The sequence below is a fragment of the Microtus pennsylvanicus genome, chromosome 1 (assembly GCF_037038515.1).
Source record: "Microtus pennsylvanicus isolate mMicPen1 chromosome 1, mMicPen1.hap1, whole genome shotgun sequence".
Taxonomy (NCBI): Eukaryota; Metazoa; Chordata; class Mammalia; order Rodentia; family Cricetidae; genus Microtus; species Microtus pennsylvanicus.
The window spans coordinates 61,456,207-61,473,865 of NC_134579.1; the positions used below are offsets into that span (position 1 = coordinate 61,456,207).

The window sequence follows — 17,659 nt, forward strand, 5'->3', positions numbered from 1 at the left end:
TGTGTGAGAGTGAACCACTGCAGACTGTTCTATAAATGTGAAGTTTTAAATCTTACCAAAACAAAGCTTAAAAATAAGGTTTCACAGTATTACAGGTAAACAATACTACTAAACTGGTCAGCACCCACATCAGGAGGCTCGCAACCACCTATAACTCTAGCTCCTATAACTCCAGGCACCTCCACACACATGGACACACAACCCCTGCACATGCATTTATACCATAATTAAAATTTAGCTATAAAATATTTTAATGATGCTTACAAGGATAAATTTTATGTCACATTATTACCACAACGAAATGTGGGACCACAAATAAGCTCAAGAAATGGAACGCGCCCTCCTCAGTCTTGTCCACCACCTGTCGCTATGGCTGATGACGTGTGTCTGATGGATGGGGGGAGAGAACTGACTCCCAAACGTGCCCTCTAATCTCTGCCCGCACACTGTGGCTCCTGTGTGCACCCCCCATAAATAAATAGGAAAAACAACTACTGAAGACTGCAGGGGTGAGAGAGGTGCCCGGACCATAAAGCCCTTGTAGTCACGGTTATCAGCCACCACGTTTAACACAGCCCACACCATCTGAGGGCATCTCAGCTGCGGAGCTGCCGAAATCAGACTAACCCGTGAACGTCTCTGAGGCATTTTTAAAAGTTGGTAACTGATGTAAAATATATAAGGAGTGGATTCCACCTCTGGGCAGGTGGGGCTGAATAAGGGTAGCTGAGCAAGCCAGTATGCAATATTCCTTGGCTGGCTTCAAGCCCCTGCCGTGGACTCCTGCCCTGGCTTCCCTTAATGATGAACTGCAACCTGTAAGATAAAATAAACCCTTTCCTCCCCAAGTTGGTTTTGGTCATGGCGCTTTTTTGTAGCAACGGAAAACCGAACCAGGACACTATGCAAAAAAGAGGACCTGAGTTCAGACCCCAGGCAACCCCCTGAAAGTCCTGCATGGCGGTACGCAGCTGTAACTCCAGCACTGATGGGGAGATCCCGAGCTTGCTGCCCATCCAGTCTAGCTGAATTGGTGAGTTCTAGGTTCAGTGAAAAACTGTCTTAAAAAAAAAATAAGATGGGGCCGGGCAATGGTGGCACACGCCTTTAATCCCAGCACTCGGGAGGCAGAGGCAGGTGAATCTCTGTGAGTTCGAGGCCAGCCTGGTCTACAAGAGCTAGTTCCAGGACAGGCTCCAAAGCTACAAAGAAACCCTGTCTTGAAAAACCACACACACACACACACACAATGGAAAGCAAAAACTAAAGCCACCTGACATTGACCTCTGGCCTCCACGCACACACACACAGACACAGACACACTTACTGATGACCACAAACAGCCAAGAGGATTTGCTTATGTGGGCGAGTGTCTACCAGTATTTATCATATTAAAAATTTGAGATACTTAAGAGTTTACTTGATGTAACAATAGATTTGTTTCCTATTGAGAAATAGTTTTAGTGAAAGAACTATTTCACAACACAAAATCCCTTTCTACTGTGAAAAGAAAGATGCCGATAAACACTTTACGATCTTAATATCCAGCCCGAGAGCAGACCTGGCTTTTCACATGGACTCTGCATCCAATCTGCGCAAAATGTCCTTTTGGAAATACAAAAAAGGGAAAAAAAAACCCTACAGCTTCTATGTCAGAAAGGAAAGACTAATTTGTTATCTCTGATCCATGTGTGGAAAAACTGGGTCACTCAAAAGATAAAAGAAAGCCCCAGAAAGAAGTGACAAGGGTATAAGAAATCAAGGTAGCAGCATATGAGCAAGTGGGGGAAGAAAGGAAAGAAATGAAGACTTCAGACAGCAAAGGCCTGGGTATATGGGACCACTTGGTTATTAGTTGAGCACATGCACACAGCTGTGCCACACAAACATTTGCTGACTTAAAACTTTTAGAATCAACGATATTAAAGAAGAAAGTGTGTATTACGGTTGCCGAGAACACAGAAATGTAAACCTCAACAACGCCAACTCCGCCGGAGAGTGGGGGAGATGACAGGCAGGTGTGCCAAGGTCTTATTTTTGGTATCAGGAAGCAATAAGTAAAATGATAGTAAATTAATAACCCAGAAACTGAGTTATCGGTATTTTATTTAAGGCGATAATATCACCAGTAGAGGAAATAGAGACCAGAAAGCATTTGCAGTGGCGGCTCTGGGGAGCAGCAGGGAAGAAGGGATTTCCACGCGTGCCCTCGTGTGTAAGCTTAAGGGTTTCTTCCTGCACACACGAAGTGCAACAATGATAAAAACACTTGGTTTTTATTTTAAAAAAAAGCAACTACGTATTAGACTTATTTTAAACAGAGCAGGGTTTATCGGTTTGATTTTGCTAAGCTGACATCAGTGATCTGTTTATAGTATTCAGTGGCTGGGTCACGAGAACAACCTCTTCGTTCCGAATCACATTTGAAACAGGCTGCGTGAAGTCCTTTGTAAAATGAATGCCTGCTCCCATGGCTTCTATGCCTTTAAAATGAACTGTAATTTGCTGTTGTTTTCCATTATTCGCTAACCAACAGACAAGCAAAAATGAGCCATGGCATTGTTTTCTATAGTTAAAAATCTGTAAATATGGGAATTCGTGTTCCAGCAAGGACACAATTATTTCCGGCTTACAGAAGGGTGCTAGGTCTCCACGGCTCCTGGCTGATCAGTAAGTGGCAGCACCTGTATAACCAGTGACCATGGCGACAACAGGCGTGGTTCCTCCGCCTGGGAGATTACAGGAGAGCACCCCAAATTTTCATATAAATGAGTGTTTTTTAATCCCTCTACCCTCATCCTTTTTTTGTTTATTTTTGGTTTTTGCATGTGGGGGAAAAAAAAGCACTCACCAAATAAAGAAATGTACATACGAGCTGCTATGGTTGGGATGTCCAGCGACCCCATGTTCCACAGGCAAACTTTTGGTTTCCAGGTAGTGGAATGACGTGGACCCTTAGGTAAGAATTTATAAGTCTTACGGAGAGGTCTTGGGCTCCTTAGGGAGGAGCACCCCTCGGTGGTGGTTAATCCTGACTGATGACTTGATTGGACCTAGGATCAGTTCTATAGAAGGGTATTTCCAGGATGGGTTAACTGAGAGCGAAGACCGGCCCCTAGAGTAGGCAGCAGGTACCAATGGCGGCCTGGATGAAGAGGCCTGGGGAAGACGCAGCTTCCCCGCCTCTGCTTCTCTCCTGTTGCTGCTGCCCTCAGAACAACAGGAACTCTTTCCTTCGGCACCAGATGGGAACTGCTGAGGCATGTAACAGCTAACAAACAGGTCCACAAACTCTCCTGTTGGACTACTCAGCCTGCACTGCCTAACCCAGTCTGGTAAGACCTCACCTGCAATGAATCCAGTCCAGCAAGCCTCTGGAGAAGACCGCCTATCCACACAGACTGGTGGCGTTGTGCACGCCCACGCTCTTTCCCCTCCCATCCCCACCCTTCTAGCTCAAGATGGACCACTCTCTATGTCACGTGCTCCCCCCATCACCATCCACATCCTCAGCAGAGCGGATCTGATGCAAGCTTTTACCACCACCACCCTGAAATAAGGAGCTAAATAAACCCTTTCACTCTGTAAGTTCTCCGGCTCACGGATTTCCTTGTAGTGACATGCCACTGACTAGCAGAGGCCCTTCGCCCTGAGAAGTGGTAACATAAAATCACAACAAACGTGTGTGTGTGTGTGTGTGTGTGTGTGTGTGTGTGTGTGTGTGTGTGGTATGCATTGCAGCCTGGGTGCTGCCTCCAAAGACTATTCCTGTCAAACTATCCTATCCCACCACACGGCACCTTCTGAATAGGGCATTAAAACTCCAGAAGAAAAAAATTGAAATTGATTCGTAATAGATTTAATTATACTTGACAATTATTGCTGAGCAAAAGGAGATATTTAGTTGAATTATACTGAGATATGTGAATTTGTTTAGCATAATTTACACTCCTCTATGGATATAGAGCTATAGTATTTAAACTATTCTCCTGAAATGTTAGGTCTCAAAAACCCAGGACAAAAGTCTAACTTAGGTATGTATCAAAGTGGATGCTAGTCAGCACTCCCAGCATCCCTAAGTACCTATGGCTCCTCCCAGCTCTCCCAGCATCTCTCAGCACCCATGGCTCCTCCCAACTCTCCCAGCATCCCTAAGCACCTGTGGCTCCTCCCAGCATTCCCAGCATTGCTCAGTGCTTGTGGCTCCTCCCAGCTCTTCTTACCCCGCCCCCTACTCTAAACCTCTCCCTCCCAGGGGTTGGGCTTCTGCTTCCCTTGGCCTCATGGTTGGGGCCTTCTCTCTTGCTCGTCCTTCCCCTCTTTCCTCTCAAGGTTCGGTTTAGTCTGCCAGCCATGTTCAGCCTGGACTCTTCCTACTGCCTGCCTTCCCCCTATGTCTACAACGAAATTCTCCATACTTTGGGAGCAGTCACGCCCTCCTCTTTTTCTTTCATTTTTTCATTCACGAAGAGATATATTTGGGTCTGAAAAAAATACGAAATGAAGCTAAAACTCAGCCGCCCCCGCAGAAAGCACTTAGACCAGCACCTAAGCACCACCCGGTAGCACTTCATTTAAGTTACAAGAATAGTGCTCCAGCGTCGCTAATGTCCAGACTTCTTGAAAACCCCAAAATAGTGACAAAGATAGCATTTCCCCTGCTTCTGGCCATGGATGAAATGTACCAAAAGGCAGTGCAAATGTTTGAAGTAACCCAAGTCATTCATCCATTCACAAGTAGGCAAAATCAAATCCTGCTGGCTATCACAGAGTAAGAGCTTAGCCAGTTTTGTGCCTCTCATATGCAAACCAACCTATATCTGAGTCTACAGCTGCAGTTGCCAATTCTTGAACACCAAGCCAATGTTTCTTTGGACCTGAATCATCCCAGGGTCAGTTACCAGAGAACTAGAGTGTCGGGGGCCAGCCTCGACAAAAATACTTCTCCAGAGTGGAGGCGTGGGGAATCAGAAATATAGTGAAGAATACGAAGACGTGAATGAAAATAATAAAACGCAGAAACATATAGGATAGAACCGGGAGGGAATTTTTCAGTGAGTACTAAAAATTTGCCCATGTTTAATTTCCAACTTGTTAAAATACCCCTGACCCCAAAAGGTAGGAGTAAAAAACTGCATTAACATATTAATTGAAAATCACCACCACGCTCACACCCTAGACCAAACACTCTGCAGGCAAACCACTCCCTGGGTGGAATCCCAAGTTATTTTCCTAACGGGAACTGGAACTTACTTGGATCCTTAGACTTTTGTTTTAGGTGGGCACCAACTACTTCCCTATTTCAGGAGCACGAGGTCTGGCAATTAGCCACACCTGTTGACAATAGCCTTGCTAGAGCAGAATTCTCTGATTTACAACTAGGTGGGACCTTTGTTTGAGTTAGAAGCACAATAGCCTTGAATGAACAAGAAACAAGTCCCAAACTCTCTGACCTTTGGCCTCTTTGGGCCTCCACACTAGAGACCATTCCTACAATCTAAAGTCCAGAGAAATTCTTCTGACCCATCCCAAATTGTTGACTCCACCCTGCCTTCCAGGTCCTGCAGAACCCCAGTAAGTCTTGGCCCCCTCTCACTCCTGCCTTTGGTCACCTGACCAAATCTGGTGTGAACAGGCTAATGAGAGCTCAGAAATGAGAACAGAGGGTTTGTTGTTTTTTTCCCACTTTGCTTTGTTTTAATGATACATCCTAGCACCCATGTGTAGTAGGTATAATATTGGACTTGGAGATTGGATCATCCCTGACTGCATTTTGTTTTCTTTTTTCTTTCTTTCTTTTTTTGGTTTTTCAAGACAGGGTTTCTCTGTAGCTTTGAAGCCTGTCCTGTAACTCCCTTTGTAGACCAGGCTGGCCTCGAACTCACAGAGATCCACCTGCCTCTGCCTCCCAAGTGCTGGGATTACAGGCATGCACCACCACCACCACCCAGCGGCACCTGACTGCATTTTGAAGCTATTACTTGGCTCCAGCCTAGCCCTGCCACTCCCAGTCATGTGTTTTGGAGCAAGAAATTTGAGATCTCTGGGCTTGTTTCCTGACATGTTAAGCAAGGGGTTGGACCATAGGATCTCTGAGGACCCCTGTTTCCTGGTAAGTTTCATTTGATTTACCTCTTGTGTTGGCTAGTTTTTATGTCAACTTGACACAAGCTAGAGTCATCTGAGAGGAGGGAACCTCATTTGAGAAAATGCTTCCATAAGATCAGGTATGCCTATAGGGCATTGTCATCATCAGTGATTGATGTGGAAGGGCCCAGTCCACTGGTGGTCCTGGATTCTGTAAGAAAGCAGGCTGAGCAAACCGTGAGAACGGAGCCAGTAAGCAGCACCCCTCCATGGTCTCTGCATCAGTTTCTACCTCCAGGTTCCTGCCCTGTAGGAGCTCCTGTCTTGATTGCCTTAAATGACACACTTGTAATGATCTGTCTCTTTAAGAGACAAGCTATGCCCACTCCCTCCCCCATCCACTGAGGCAGGCTGATCTTCAGCTTCTGGCCTGAGCTTGCTCTCTTTTTTGTCTTCCTCTGGGAGAGGCAGCTTTGCTTCTGCCTCTTTCCCCACTTCTCCTGTTCCCCTGCTTCTGTCTCTCTCTCTCCTCTCTCTCTCTCTCTCTCTCTCTCTCTCTCTCTCTCTCTCTCTCTCTCTCTCTCTGTCTCTCTCTCTCAGCTCTTCTCCCCTTCTCCCTCCATAACCCCATGAATAAATATTCAACCTCACTCTGCATGGCGTTTCTATACATGTCTCTGGCTTTTGCCCACACGCCAGTGTCTCCCTGCCTGGGACCAACCACCGCTCAGGGACGGGCAGCCGTCTCTGCCTGGGACTGGCTGCTCTCAGGGCCCGCTGTCGGCCACCACATGGCCCGCTACCACCATTTGGGGACCTGCAGCATTTCTGCTGCCTGCTGCCGCCAGGGATCCTGCAGCATTTTTAATTTTTCCATAACACTTGTGAAGTATAAGTGCAAGCAGAGCAAGCCCTGTCCTCCCCACATTGCTTTTGGTCATGGTGTTTCATCACAGCAATAGAAACCCTGACTAAAACATCTCACTAGCGCTACCTTCCAGCTCACACTGTGCTCAAACTTGACCAGACTTTCTTCCCATTACTGGTCAAGCTAATTTAGGTGGAATGGAGAAGACAGAAGGGGAAGAGGTGGAAATCAAGCATTGCTGTGCAAGCAACACAAGAGACAAGAGGCAGGAGAAGGATGGTCCACAGGTTGGGATCCAAGCAAGCTCCGACACTGGGAAGCAGTCCTCTCTGCTGTCAGTCTGGATCTGACATTCCTGCCTTTGTCCTTTTTCTGCCCGACTTTGCCATGCCAAATCATGCGTTCATTTGCCAGCTGGTCTTCCTGATCCTTTATAAGGTTACCCCGTGGACTAAATGTCACCTCCCTACTCAGCTGTATCCTGAATACTTACTGTGAACCACATCCCATATGATAATTTACGGACATTTTCACCTTTATTTTTCTTCAGCCTCTGGAGGAGGCCCAGCCAGTATAGTCTTTTCACAGGTTAGGACACAGGCTTGGTGAAAGAAGAAACTGCCTGAACTCAGAGAGTAGAATCAGCACTTGAGTCCAGGCTGCATGGCTGACCTTGATCACCAGACTTGCTAACCATTAGATCTACAACCCATTCTCAGTGTGTTCATCACATACACACACACACACACACACACACACACACACACACACACACACATATTCCTATGCCTATCTGATCCTAAAATGTTTAAAGCCAAACCAAGAATCCAGTTCTTCACTTTTCCATCTAACTCACAGCCATGAGCAGCTTCCTATCAAGAGAAAGGAGCTCGAGACTGAAGGGTTTTACACAACACCTACCAGCCTGTCTTTCTACTGGGCTCTGGCTACCTGACCCCGTACTGGCTCCAAAGCTCTTCCCAGAATTCCCAACCACCATGACTGGAGTAAAGGTTACAAAAAGGTTCACAGGACATTTACTGAGGGCCAACCACTCCTAGAGTTCCGATTCAAAGACATTAGCTACTTTGCTACTCTGTCTCTCATAGACGTCCTTGAGTTACTGTCTGCTACCTTCTGGCTCCCACAGAGGGCCTTGATTTACTGTCCCAGTGATTTATTTATAACTTTGGAGCTGAAGGCACACACCAGAAAAGATAACATGCCTGCCCTTGAAATGCTCCAGCCCTTGTCCATGAGACCAAAGCAGCTGGGTCCATCCCAGAATGTAAAGACAAAGCACATTAAGCAATCAGAAGAAGAAAATCTCACTAACTGGTGGCTATCAGAATCTTCCTCTCTCATCTAGGATGTGTTTCCCAAATTTAACAAGTGCTGTATGTCCACCAATACCAAGACCCAAGGCGAATGGCAGCACATCCAATCCCAGACATACAACCAGCATGTGTGAGCATCAGCTATACTCCAAGCACAATGGTGAGTATTGAGGATGCTCCCAAACTCCCCCGAGGAGAGAGGATAGAAATGGCTCGTTGCTATGCTACATTGCAAGTACAATGGTCCAGGTTCAATGGGCAGGTTAGGTTAGTCAGATCTCAGTAGGTCTGAGGGTTACAACAAAAAGTTTGAAGTGGAAACTGAGGGAAGAGAAGCTACTGGAAGATTTTCAGCAGAGGATCGAATGCACAGGTCAGTGTTGTAGGACGAACCACTTCAGAACAAAGGAGAGAGATGTTAGGGAGGATATGAACAGCCCAGTCAAGAAAAAGAGATGGTTCCCTAGATGAGACAGTGCAGGAGAGAGGGAGAAAGGGGGATGGAAGGCTGTTAGGATGGAAGTGTTTGGCTCCCTGTACCCGTTGACAGCTCATAGGATCTTAACTCCAGCTCCTAGGGACCCAACACCCTCTACCGGCCTCTGCTGGCACAGCACTCATATGCACACATACACAGACACAAGCATTTACACATAATTTTAAAATTTTTATTTTATGTGCATTGGTATTTTGCCTGCATGCATGTCTGCAGGAGGGTGTCAGTTCTTGGAGTTACAGACAATTGTGAGCTGCCATGCGGGTGCTGGGAACTGAACTCAGGACCCCTGGGAGAGCAGTCAGTGCTCTTAACTGTGTAGCCATGTACACATAATTAAAAAGAATAAAATAAACTTTTTAAAAAGTAATTGATGTAGGAGGGTCATCTGTCTATGTGTTACTCTCATTGGTTAATAAAGAAACTGCTTCAGCCCTTTGATAGGACAGCAGCTTAGATAGGCAGAGTAAACAGAACAGAATGCTGGGAGAAAGAAGCAGATTCAGGCAGTCGCCATGATTCTCCAACCCAAGACAGATGCAGGTTAGGATCTTTCCCAGTAAGCCACTACCTCGTGGTGCTATACAGATTACTAAATATGGGTTAAAGCAAGATGTGAGAATTAGCCAATAAGAGGCTGAAACTAATGGGCCAAGCAGTGTTTAAATGAATACAGTTTCCATGTAATTATTTGGGGTAAAGCTAGCCAGACGTGGGGAAGCGGCCCACAGCTCCTTTTACAAGTGATCAACTTGCCGGGTAGTGGTGGTGCACACCTTTAATCCCAGCACTTGGGAGACAAAGGCAGGGGATCTCTATAAGTTTGAAATCTGCCTGGTCTACAAGAGCTAGTTCCAGGACAGGCTCCAAAGCCACAGAGAAATCCTGTCTCAAAAAACCAAAAAAAAAAAAAAAAAAAAAAAAAGAAAGAAAGAAAGAAAGAAAAAGAAAAATGGGGAAGAGAGGACCAGGTTCAGCCTGATCACCTCCACTCATGCAGACCCGGGATGCCCTCTTCATTTCTCCTTTCACACTCTTGAGGCCTCCTGTTTTCCACCTGGGGTTCTTTTTCATGATCAACACAGTGCTTATTAAAAATAGATCATAGGGGCTGGAGGGATGGCTCAGAAGTTAAGAGGTCCTGAGTTCAATTCCCAGCACCCACATGGTGGCTCACAACCATCTATAATGAGATCTGGTGCCCTCTTCTAGCATGTAGGTGTATATTCAGGCAGAACCTTGTTTACATAATAAATAAACATTTTTTTTAAAAAAATGTTGTTTAACAACAACAACAAAAGAACCGACCATAAACAAATGTTGAGAGTATATAATCACATATACACACCCTTTTAAAATATGATATTGCTATGTAGCCCAGGCTGGACTTGAGCTCGAAAGTCTCCCTGCCTTTGTCCCCAAAGTGCTTGGCTTACAGGACTGAGGCGCCACGCATGGCACATATTGGGTCTCAGGAAACACAGGGGAACTATGTGAGAGACTGTCGAAGCAAACACATATGTGATCTGGACAAATGAAGCTCTCTGAGGACGAGCGGCATGACTCAGTGGGTAGAAGAGCAGCTGCCGACCCGGGACCCACGTGGCGGAAGAGCCACTCAAGGGTGGCATGTGCACACACAAATAAATAAACTGTAATTTAAAAATAAAAAGAGGCTCTTTTGGGGTCCCCCAAGCACAACAAGAACATGGTCCTAAGCCCTTTTGCCCAGGAATCGATAGCTCTAGCCAAGAGTAATTATCTTTTTGTATTTAGTTCGGTGCTTTGGCAGTGTAATGGATGGAACCCAGGGCCTTGTTCTGAGCACCTGCAGTACCACTGAGCTCCATCCCAGCCTGTGATGGAGTATTCTGAGTTCCTAGTCATTCATTTCGAAGCAGCTTGGCCGCTTCTAGGGCTGTGTGAGGATTTATAGTAAGTGCCAAGGCCAGAGCAATAAATCCCGCATCTGATGAGGGCAGGGAGCAGTGTATTTTCCTGAGCATTTCCTGCCTGCCAGTCACCAGGCAGCATTCCTTCACCTGTGCCCACACATATGAAGAGGGGGTTAACAGTTTGGACCCCCCTTCCACCTCCTGACTTCCAGCTCTAGACCCTGCTCTTGCTATATGAAGAGGCTCTGAGTTGATTCTCTCCTTCTGATGGGCTCATTCCCTCTGTTCTGATACAGGGAAACTTCCGCCTCTCTACAAAGCATTAATCCAAGGGGCAACGAAGCGCCAAGGTGGGTAAACGTGGTCTGCGGAGATCTTATCAGCACCTAGGGATGGGCTTTCGTTTCCTCCAATTCCATATCGACTACACACTGAATGCTTCCTACAACTAATAACCACCAGGAAGGGCTTAAGAAAAAAAATGAACGAAACACCAGTAGACATCAGAGAGCCCAGAACGCCTCTGACTTCAGTAGATGAACTTTTCCAGAAATAAACTTACCTCCTCACATTGGTCTGATTCGATATTACAAGGAGTTAGTTCACATCATCTGAGTCTGCCCCATTCGTGGAAGACTTCCCATGACACAGTGGAGGACGTTACAAATGATGCCGAAAGAGACTTTCTGCACACGGTTAAAGGTTGTCCATAGTGTTTTTTTAATGCCTAAGTAAACTTCTAAAGATAACTGCTTTGAAAATACTGCACCGCCACGGTGCCCCTCCTGCCCTTGTCTGGTGGCATCTGACTCCCATGCCTCTGGCTGCTCCATCACCACCCTTATACCAGGCTTACCTGCTGGGCTGCCTCATGGAAGAGTTCCTGTGGAGACCTCTGGGCCATTCTCCAGGAAGTGAGGTCCTGATACTCTAGGTGGGGGGACCACTCTGGAAAGCAAACATCACCCTTGGTCAGGCCGACTCCTCCCTCTCTTGCAGCTTCTCCTCCATCCAGCCTTCCTCTGCACTAAGGAAGGCTCTGGGTTAAGCTGAAACCTTGTTCGGGTCCCATCTAGGGACCTCAGTGACAGCTTTGGTACCCCAATCACAGTCCAGAGCCCACCTGCTTATTTCCTGTTGTCTTGAAGTCACAGGAACTCCTAGCTTCCCAATTGTGAGGGGCAGGGGCGGGCCTGACTGCTCAGCTATCCAGCCCTTAAAGACACAGCCCCACACTCCTTTCCCAATGCCCCAGCAACGCTTTGTCCAGCGCAATGTGTATTGCGGTCTCGTTGAACCCCGTGCCTGGTGGCAAGTGCAGGTGGAAGGGAGGCTAGGCAGAACGGGAGCGGGAAGACTGGGGAGAGTCCTCAGGAGCCTTAGCCAGAACCAACAGCCCAGTTCTGGCCACCAGAGACCCTGGCTTTCCTGAGGGACCTTGTCCACTATATTTGGAAGAAAAGGAGGGAAAGAGAAGGGCTGAGGCGACCTTGCTCCTCATCCTGCGGGGAGAAGATTCCAGAGATTCCAGCGAATGGGGGGGGGAGGGAGGAGGAGCTGGGGAAGATTCCTGTCAAGGGCTGGGTGTGGGACCTGTCACCCCAATAAGAGCTGGGGGCGGGGGGGGGGTGAGGCTCTGGGTGTCAGGGTCAGGTCCTCGAGACCCCGGCTGCACTTCCCCCTCCGCAGAGCGTCACCTGAGCCCTCACCTGTTCCTGTCCCGGCTCCCGAGGCCACGCCCGCCACACCCCGCCCCGCCACGTGGCCAAGCTCCGGGCCGCTCGCCCGGCGGTTTAGGCGCCCCTGCCCCAGGGCTTCCGCAGAGCATCTGGACCTGAGACCCAGACCCGGGCACCACCTGTTCTGAAGGGCGGCGGTTCAGCCAGGTGACACCGAACAGGCAGGGAATGGCGCTTCTAGGGACAAGAAAGCGCCACGGGCATGCTGAGAGGCAGGGGGATGACCCTCACCACTTCAGCAAGACCACTGTACCGCAGTCCCTAGGGGTGAACTAAGGTTTCCAGGGTCTGAGGTTGCAGGGGGAGAGGGGAATTAACATACAGAGAGATGAAATTATCTCCACTTTCAATCTGGCATAGTTCCTAAACCTTAAATAACTTGCTAGGCTTCCCTGTGAGCTTCTGAGAAACAGGAGGGCAGCTGGGAGTACTTCCCACGCCCACAAGCCTTTGTGTGAAATACCTAAAAATAGAGACTGTTCTTTTAAAACAAAAGGGAAGGCAAAGCCCCGGAACACTGGCGGCGCCCCATTCTCTCTTTGCTGCTCCTGCGAAGGTGTCTTACGTAAAGTTTGCTGTCTGATCCATTTTGACTGTACAGTTCAGGGTGGTTAAACCTCGCTCACGGTGTTGCGCAACCGTCCATAATCACCACATCTAAAACTTTTTTCATCACTCCATACAGAAAATGCACGCTCCCCCGCCCCCACCCACTTTCTGTCTTTTCGTCTACTCTGGACACAGCTAGCCTCTAAATAGAATAGTACGATATTTATCATTTTGTTCCTGGCGCATCACACTTGAGCACCAAGTCCCCCGACGTCCGTTCTACATTGTGAGCATCGGCAGTTCACGGCAAGAAAAAAGGTTTTCGCTTGTGTGTAGAGTTTGTTTTCAGTTTTGGCTTTACGATGCTGGGAGAGGAACCCAGCCAATGCTTTGTCAGGGCTGGGCTCGGTTCTACCCCTGAGCTTTAGCTCTAGCTTGCAGAGGAGTTTTTAACAACCCATCTCTGCAAAAGAAAGAGCACCTCCCAACTCCCCCAGCACGAATCACAGATAAGCCATCTGTGAGAAGAGGATGGACAGACAGATAGGATGACATATTGCTGAGATCTAGTCACCTGCATGACCAGCAAAGCCTTGTTTCTCACGTTTTTGGGTGACCCATGACACCTTTTAACTTCACCTAGGTTCCTATTCGCTGCTAACTTTGGGGGAGCCTACCACTGAGGACCAGCCTGAACTTTGGGGGATCTACATTCACATTCATGTAAAGCCTGGATTTACGGCATAAAAAAAGGATATTCCCCCCCTCTTTATAACCACGACTTCCTGTGGTTAACCCTTTTCTAAATAAATGAGAAGAGCTTCCTTCAATACTTGTTAAGTGGCTTTTAGACCTTAGAACACATGTGCCCGTGTCTCTTTTTCATATAAGGTTAAATAGAAAAACTCAGTTGTTTGCCAAAAAAAAAAGAGTACGCTCTGCCAGATGTCATCTTAATTTATAACCTAAAAAAATCCTAAACACACACACATACAACCTTCCTGTGCCAAAAATCTGTATCTGACATATTCTTAGAATAAAACATCTCCATTTCTAAGCTAGTAGGTAGGTCACATTGTTTACATGCCATAGTTGAAAACGTGACAACCTAAATGCATTAGCACAAGATTGGTTACTTTAGGGCAGAGCCACACAAGGACAGCCAGGGTTTTATGTCAGGCGGTCTCTGTGTATTGACCCTGAGCTCTGCTTGTCACATAACGAATAAAAACAGCAAGCTACAGGACAGCGTGAGTGGTGTGCTACAACCCATTTGTCTATAGGTGTGTCGTGTGCACAGAAAACACCGTCAAGCTATTGTGTTTCTCTCTACAGAGAGGAGCTGAGACAGTGATGGAGGAGAGGAAACTCACTCTGGTGGATAAATCTGAACTTTATTGACTTTTTTTTTCTTACAAGTACATGTTACTTTAGAGGCCGAAGGGGAAACGAGTAAGAAAGTTAAAAGACAAATAATGTGGGCCAACTGTATCTTCCCAAGATGGCTGCACTGGTCCCTCCCCTCGCATCTGCTTTCCTCAAAACAAGAAATGAGATTCCCTCAGGAGATGGGTCTCCGATTGCTCTCATGACCCGAGTGGGCTTTTGCAAGAGCCTCGGCTGACCAAAGAAATGGAAGAAGAGACACTGTTGGGCTTCACGAGCTAAGAAATAAAGGTGGTTATCTGCCCCTTCGCTCAGCCGGGATTCAGACCCCATATTGTGAAGGGTGTGTAGATATTCCAGGCAATAGCCAGGATTACCCAACTGTGAGTGAACCAGACCTTTAAGTGACTCCAGCCCCCAGCAGATGCAACCCAGGCATTGTAGAGCAAGCCGTGCTTGTTCTGAATTCCTGACTCACAGGCAGAATAAAAGACAGTGGCTTCTTTAAGCAAATCAGTTTGGGAGGAATTTGTCACATAGCAATAGACAGCAAATACATGAAAAACACAACCATGATAGAAGTGACCCACCCCAAATTTCTTATCCATTTTGTTGTTTGGATTCCCTGTTACTCCAGCCCACAGCCAGTTCTGTAAAAACAATAACGCAGCTAGTAAACTTTTTCTTCAGCTGAGTAACAGCTCAGGCTCTAGTAGATGGATCCTGTAGTGAGGCTGTTGCTATGTGCATCTCACTCAGCTGAGCTGCGTGTAGAAGCCCAAACACTTCTTTCCTTCCACAGGCTGGTGCTGAAAGCTGCCCTCTGTATGAAGACTGGCAAAGAAACCGTGTCTTACGACAGAGGGTTCTCAACCTGTGGGTCTCCCTTTGGGGGTTGAACCCTTTTGGGGGTCGAACAGTCCTTTCACAGGGGTCACCAAAAAAACATTGGAAAACACAGGTATTTACATTACAGTTCATAGGGGTAGCAAAATTACAGTTATGGAGTAGCAACAAAAGTAATTTTAAGGTTGGGGGTCAGCACGTGAGGAATTGTAGTAAAGGGTCGCAGAGCTAGGAAAACTGAGAGTCGCTGTCTTAGAAGACGACTTCTTTTGTCTGAAAGTCTGAAGCCGGGGGAGGAAGCAGACCTTGGGCGGAATAAAGCAGAAGGGACGTGTGAAAGCACTAGTCCGACAGAGATGCGAGGATGGGGTGCACACGACCAACAGAGATGCGAGGATGGGGTGCACACGACCAACAGCGATGTGAGGATGGGGTGCACACGACCAACAGCGATGCGAGGATGGGGTGCACACGACCAACAGCGATGTGAGGATGGGGTGCACACGACCAACAGCGATGTGAGGATGGGGTGCACAAGACCAACGGCGATGAGAGGATGGGGTGCACACGACCAACAGCGATGTGAGGATGGGGTGCACACGACCAACAGCGATGTGAGGATGGGGTGCACAAAACAATGTCCAACAGCGATGTGAGGATGGGGTGCACACGACTAACAGCGATGTGAGGATGGGGTGCACACGACCAAAAGTGAGTAAGGATGGGGTGCACACGACCAACGGCGATGCGAGGATGGGGTGCACACGACCAACAGCGATGTGAGGATGGGGTGCACACGACCAGCAGCGATGCGAGGATGGGGTGGACACGACCAACAGCGACGTGAGGATGGGGTGCACAAAACAATGTCCAACAGCAATGTGAGGGTGGTGTGTACAAAACACCTCCCCCAGCCTGGACTCCAACACCAGAGACCAAGTGCCTGGCTGGACTGGCGTGTGCTTCACACACAGGTCATCCCGTACTCCACGGTCCAGGAGTGGGTTCAGACAACACCCCTCCCTGGATTCTACCCATGAGTTCCCAACCTCATTACCTGACTGGTCTGAGGTGGAGCTGGACACATTGGCATTGTCTTTAAACCCCTCCACTGCCAATCTACGAACCCCCTCAGCCATCTATGGAAATTATGGAATTTCTGGTTCTACAGTTTTTGTCATTTTCCCAAATACCATTTCACAGGGCTGTCTTCCTCTAGGGTCATTTTTAGAGATTTAGTATTTTTTTTTTATCTTCTGTAGGTGTGTGTCTGTTTGCACATACGTGTGCACGAGGGCAGTGCCCACAGAGGCCAGGGGTGTCAGATGCCCTGGAGCTGGAGTTACAGACACTTGTGAACCACCAGATATGGGTGCTGGGAACTAAAGTCAGGTCCTTTGGGAGAGCAGCAAATGCTCTTAACCAGAAAGCCATCTCTTCAACCCTCTAATTAAAACCTTAATGGCAAGAAAGAGTATAAATGTTGTCCTTGAGAGGGGTAATATGTTACGTGATAATAGTTAGCTAGTTCTTGAACTATATTTTCTTATATTTTTGGTTGTGAGCCTAGCCTTTAATGGCTGAGTCATCCCTCCAGGCCTGAACTATATTTTCTAAAGTTTAAAGTTTTGTTGCTGTTTTTAACATTTATTTGTGAGTGTGTGTGTGTGTGTGTGTAAGCATGTGTGTATGTGTGTGTATGAACATGTGTGCAAGTACCCTTGAGGGTACTGGATCCCTCGAAGCTGAAGTTACAGGTGGTTGTGGGCCACCTGACATAGGAGCTAAGACCAAACTCAGGTCCTACGCAGGAGCAGTACATGATTTTAACTGCTGAGCCACCTATCTAGTGGGTTGGGTTTTTTGTGGGGGAGGGGATAGGTTTGTTGTTTTGGCTTTTTGTTTCTTTTGGCTTGGCTTGTTGTTTTGAGACAGGGTTTCTCTGTAGCTTTAGAGCCTGTCCTGGAACTCACTGTGTAGACCAGCCTGGCCTCAAACTCACAGAGATCTGCCTGTCTCTGCCTCCCAAGTACTGGGATTAAAAACTTCATTTGTGTTTTTGAGACAGGTCTTACTCTGTGTAGTCAGGCTGACCTAGAACTTAATATGTAGCCTAGACTGGCCTTCAAATGTTCAGCAGTTCTCCTCCTTGGTTGGGATTACAGGTGTGCATTGCCCTGCCTGCTTCCTTTCTGGACTTTGAATTGTGCTTCAGTCTGGGTAAGCCCAAGGGAAGTATGTCTGTCAGAAGCACTACTGGGCATTCCTGGAGGTGGGATGCAGGAGCTCCTGGGTCAGAGGAGTAGAGGTAGGATCCTAGAGAGAACAGAATCCTGCTTGGCTTCCTGGGCAGGGCTGAGTACAGAGGGCAAGGCCCCTCCCCTCAGGTGTCCCCAGCTCCTGTCCAGCAGGTTTCTCATCCAGGATCTGAGGCATTTGTTGACTCTGGGAGTTTG

At 47.5% G+C, this 17,659-nt stretch overlaps 1 protein-coding gene across 1 annotated transcript in view; it reads right to left on the reverse strand.

The window, feature by feature from the left end:
* Positions 1 to 11,845, reverse strand: part of Slc12a8 (solute carrier family 12 member 8) — a 161,708-nt gene extending 149,863 nt beyond the window's left edge. Inside the window, exon 1 of the mRNA XM_075955462.1 lies at positions 11,540 to 11,845. Within this exon, the coding sequence (XP_075811577.1) occupies positions 11,540 to 11,587 (48 nt within the window). The 5' untranslated portion in view covers positions 11,588 to 11,845. The remainder of the gene's footprint in view (positions 1 to 11,539) is intronic.
* Positions 11,846 to 17,659: the final 5,814 nt, after the last annotated feature.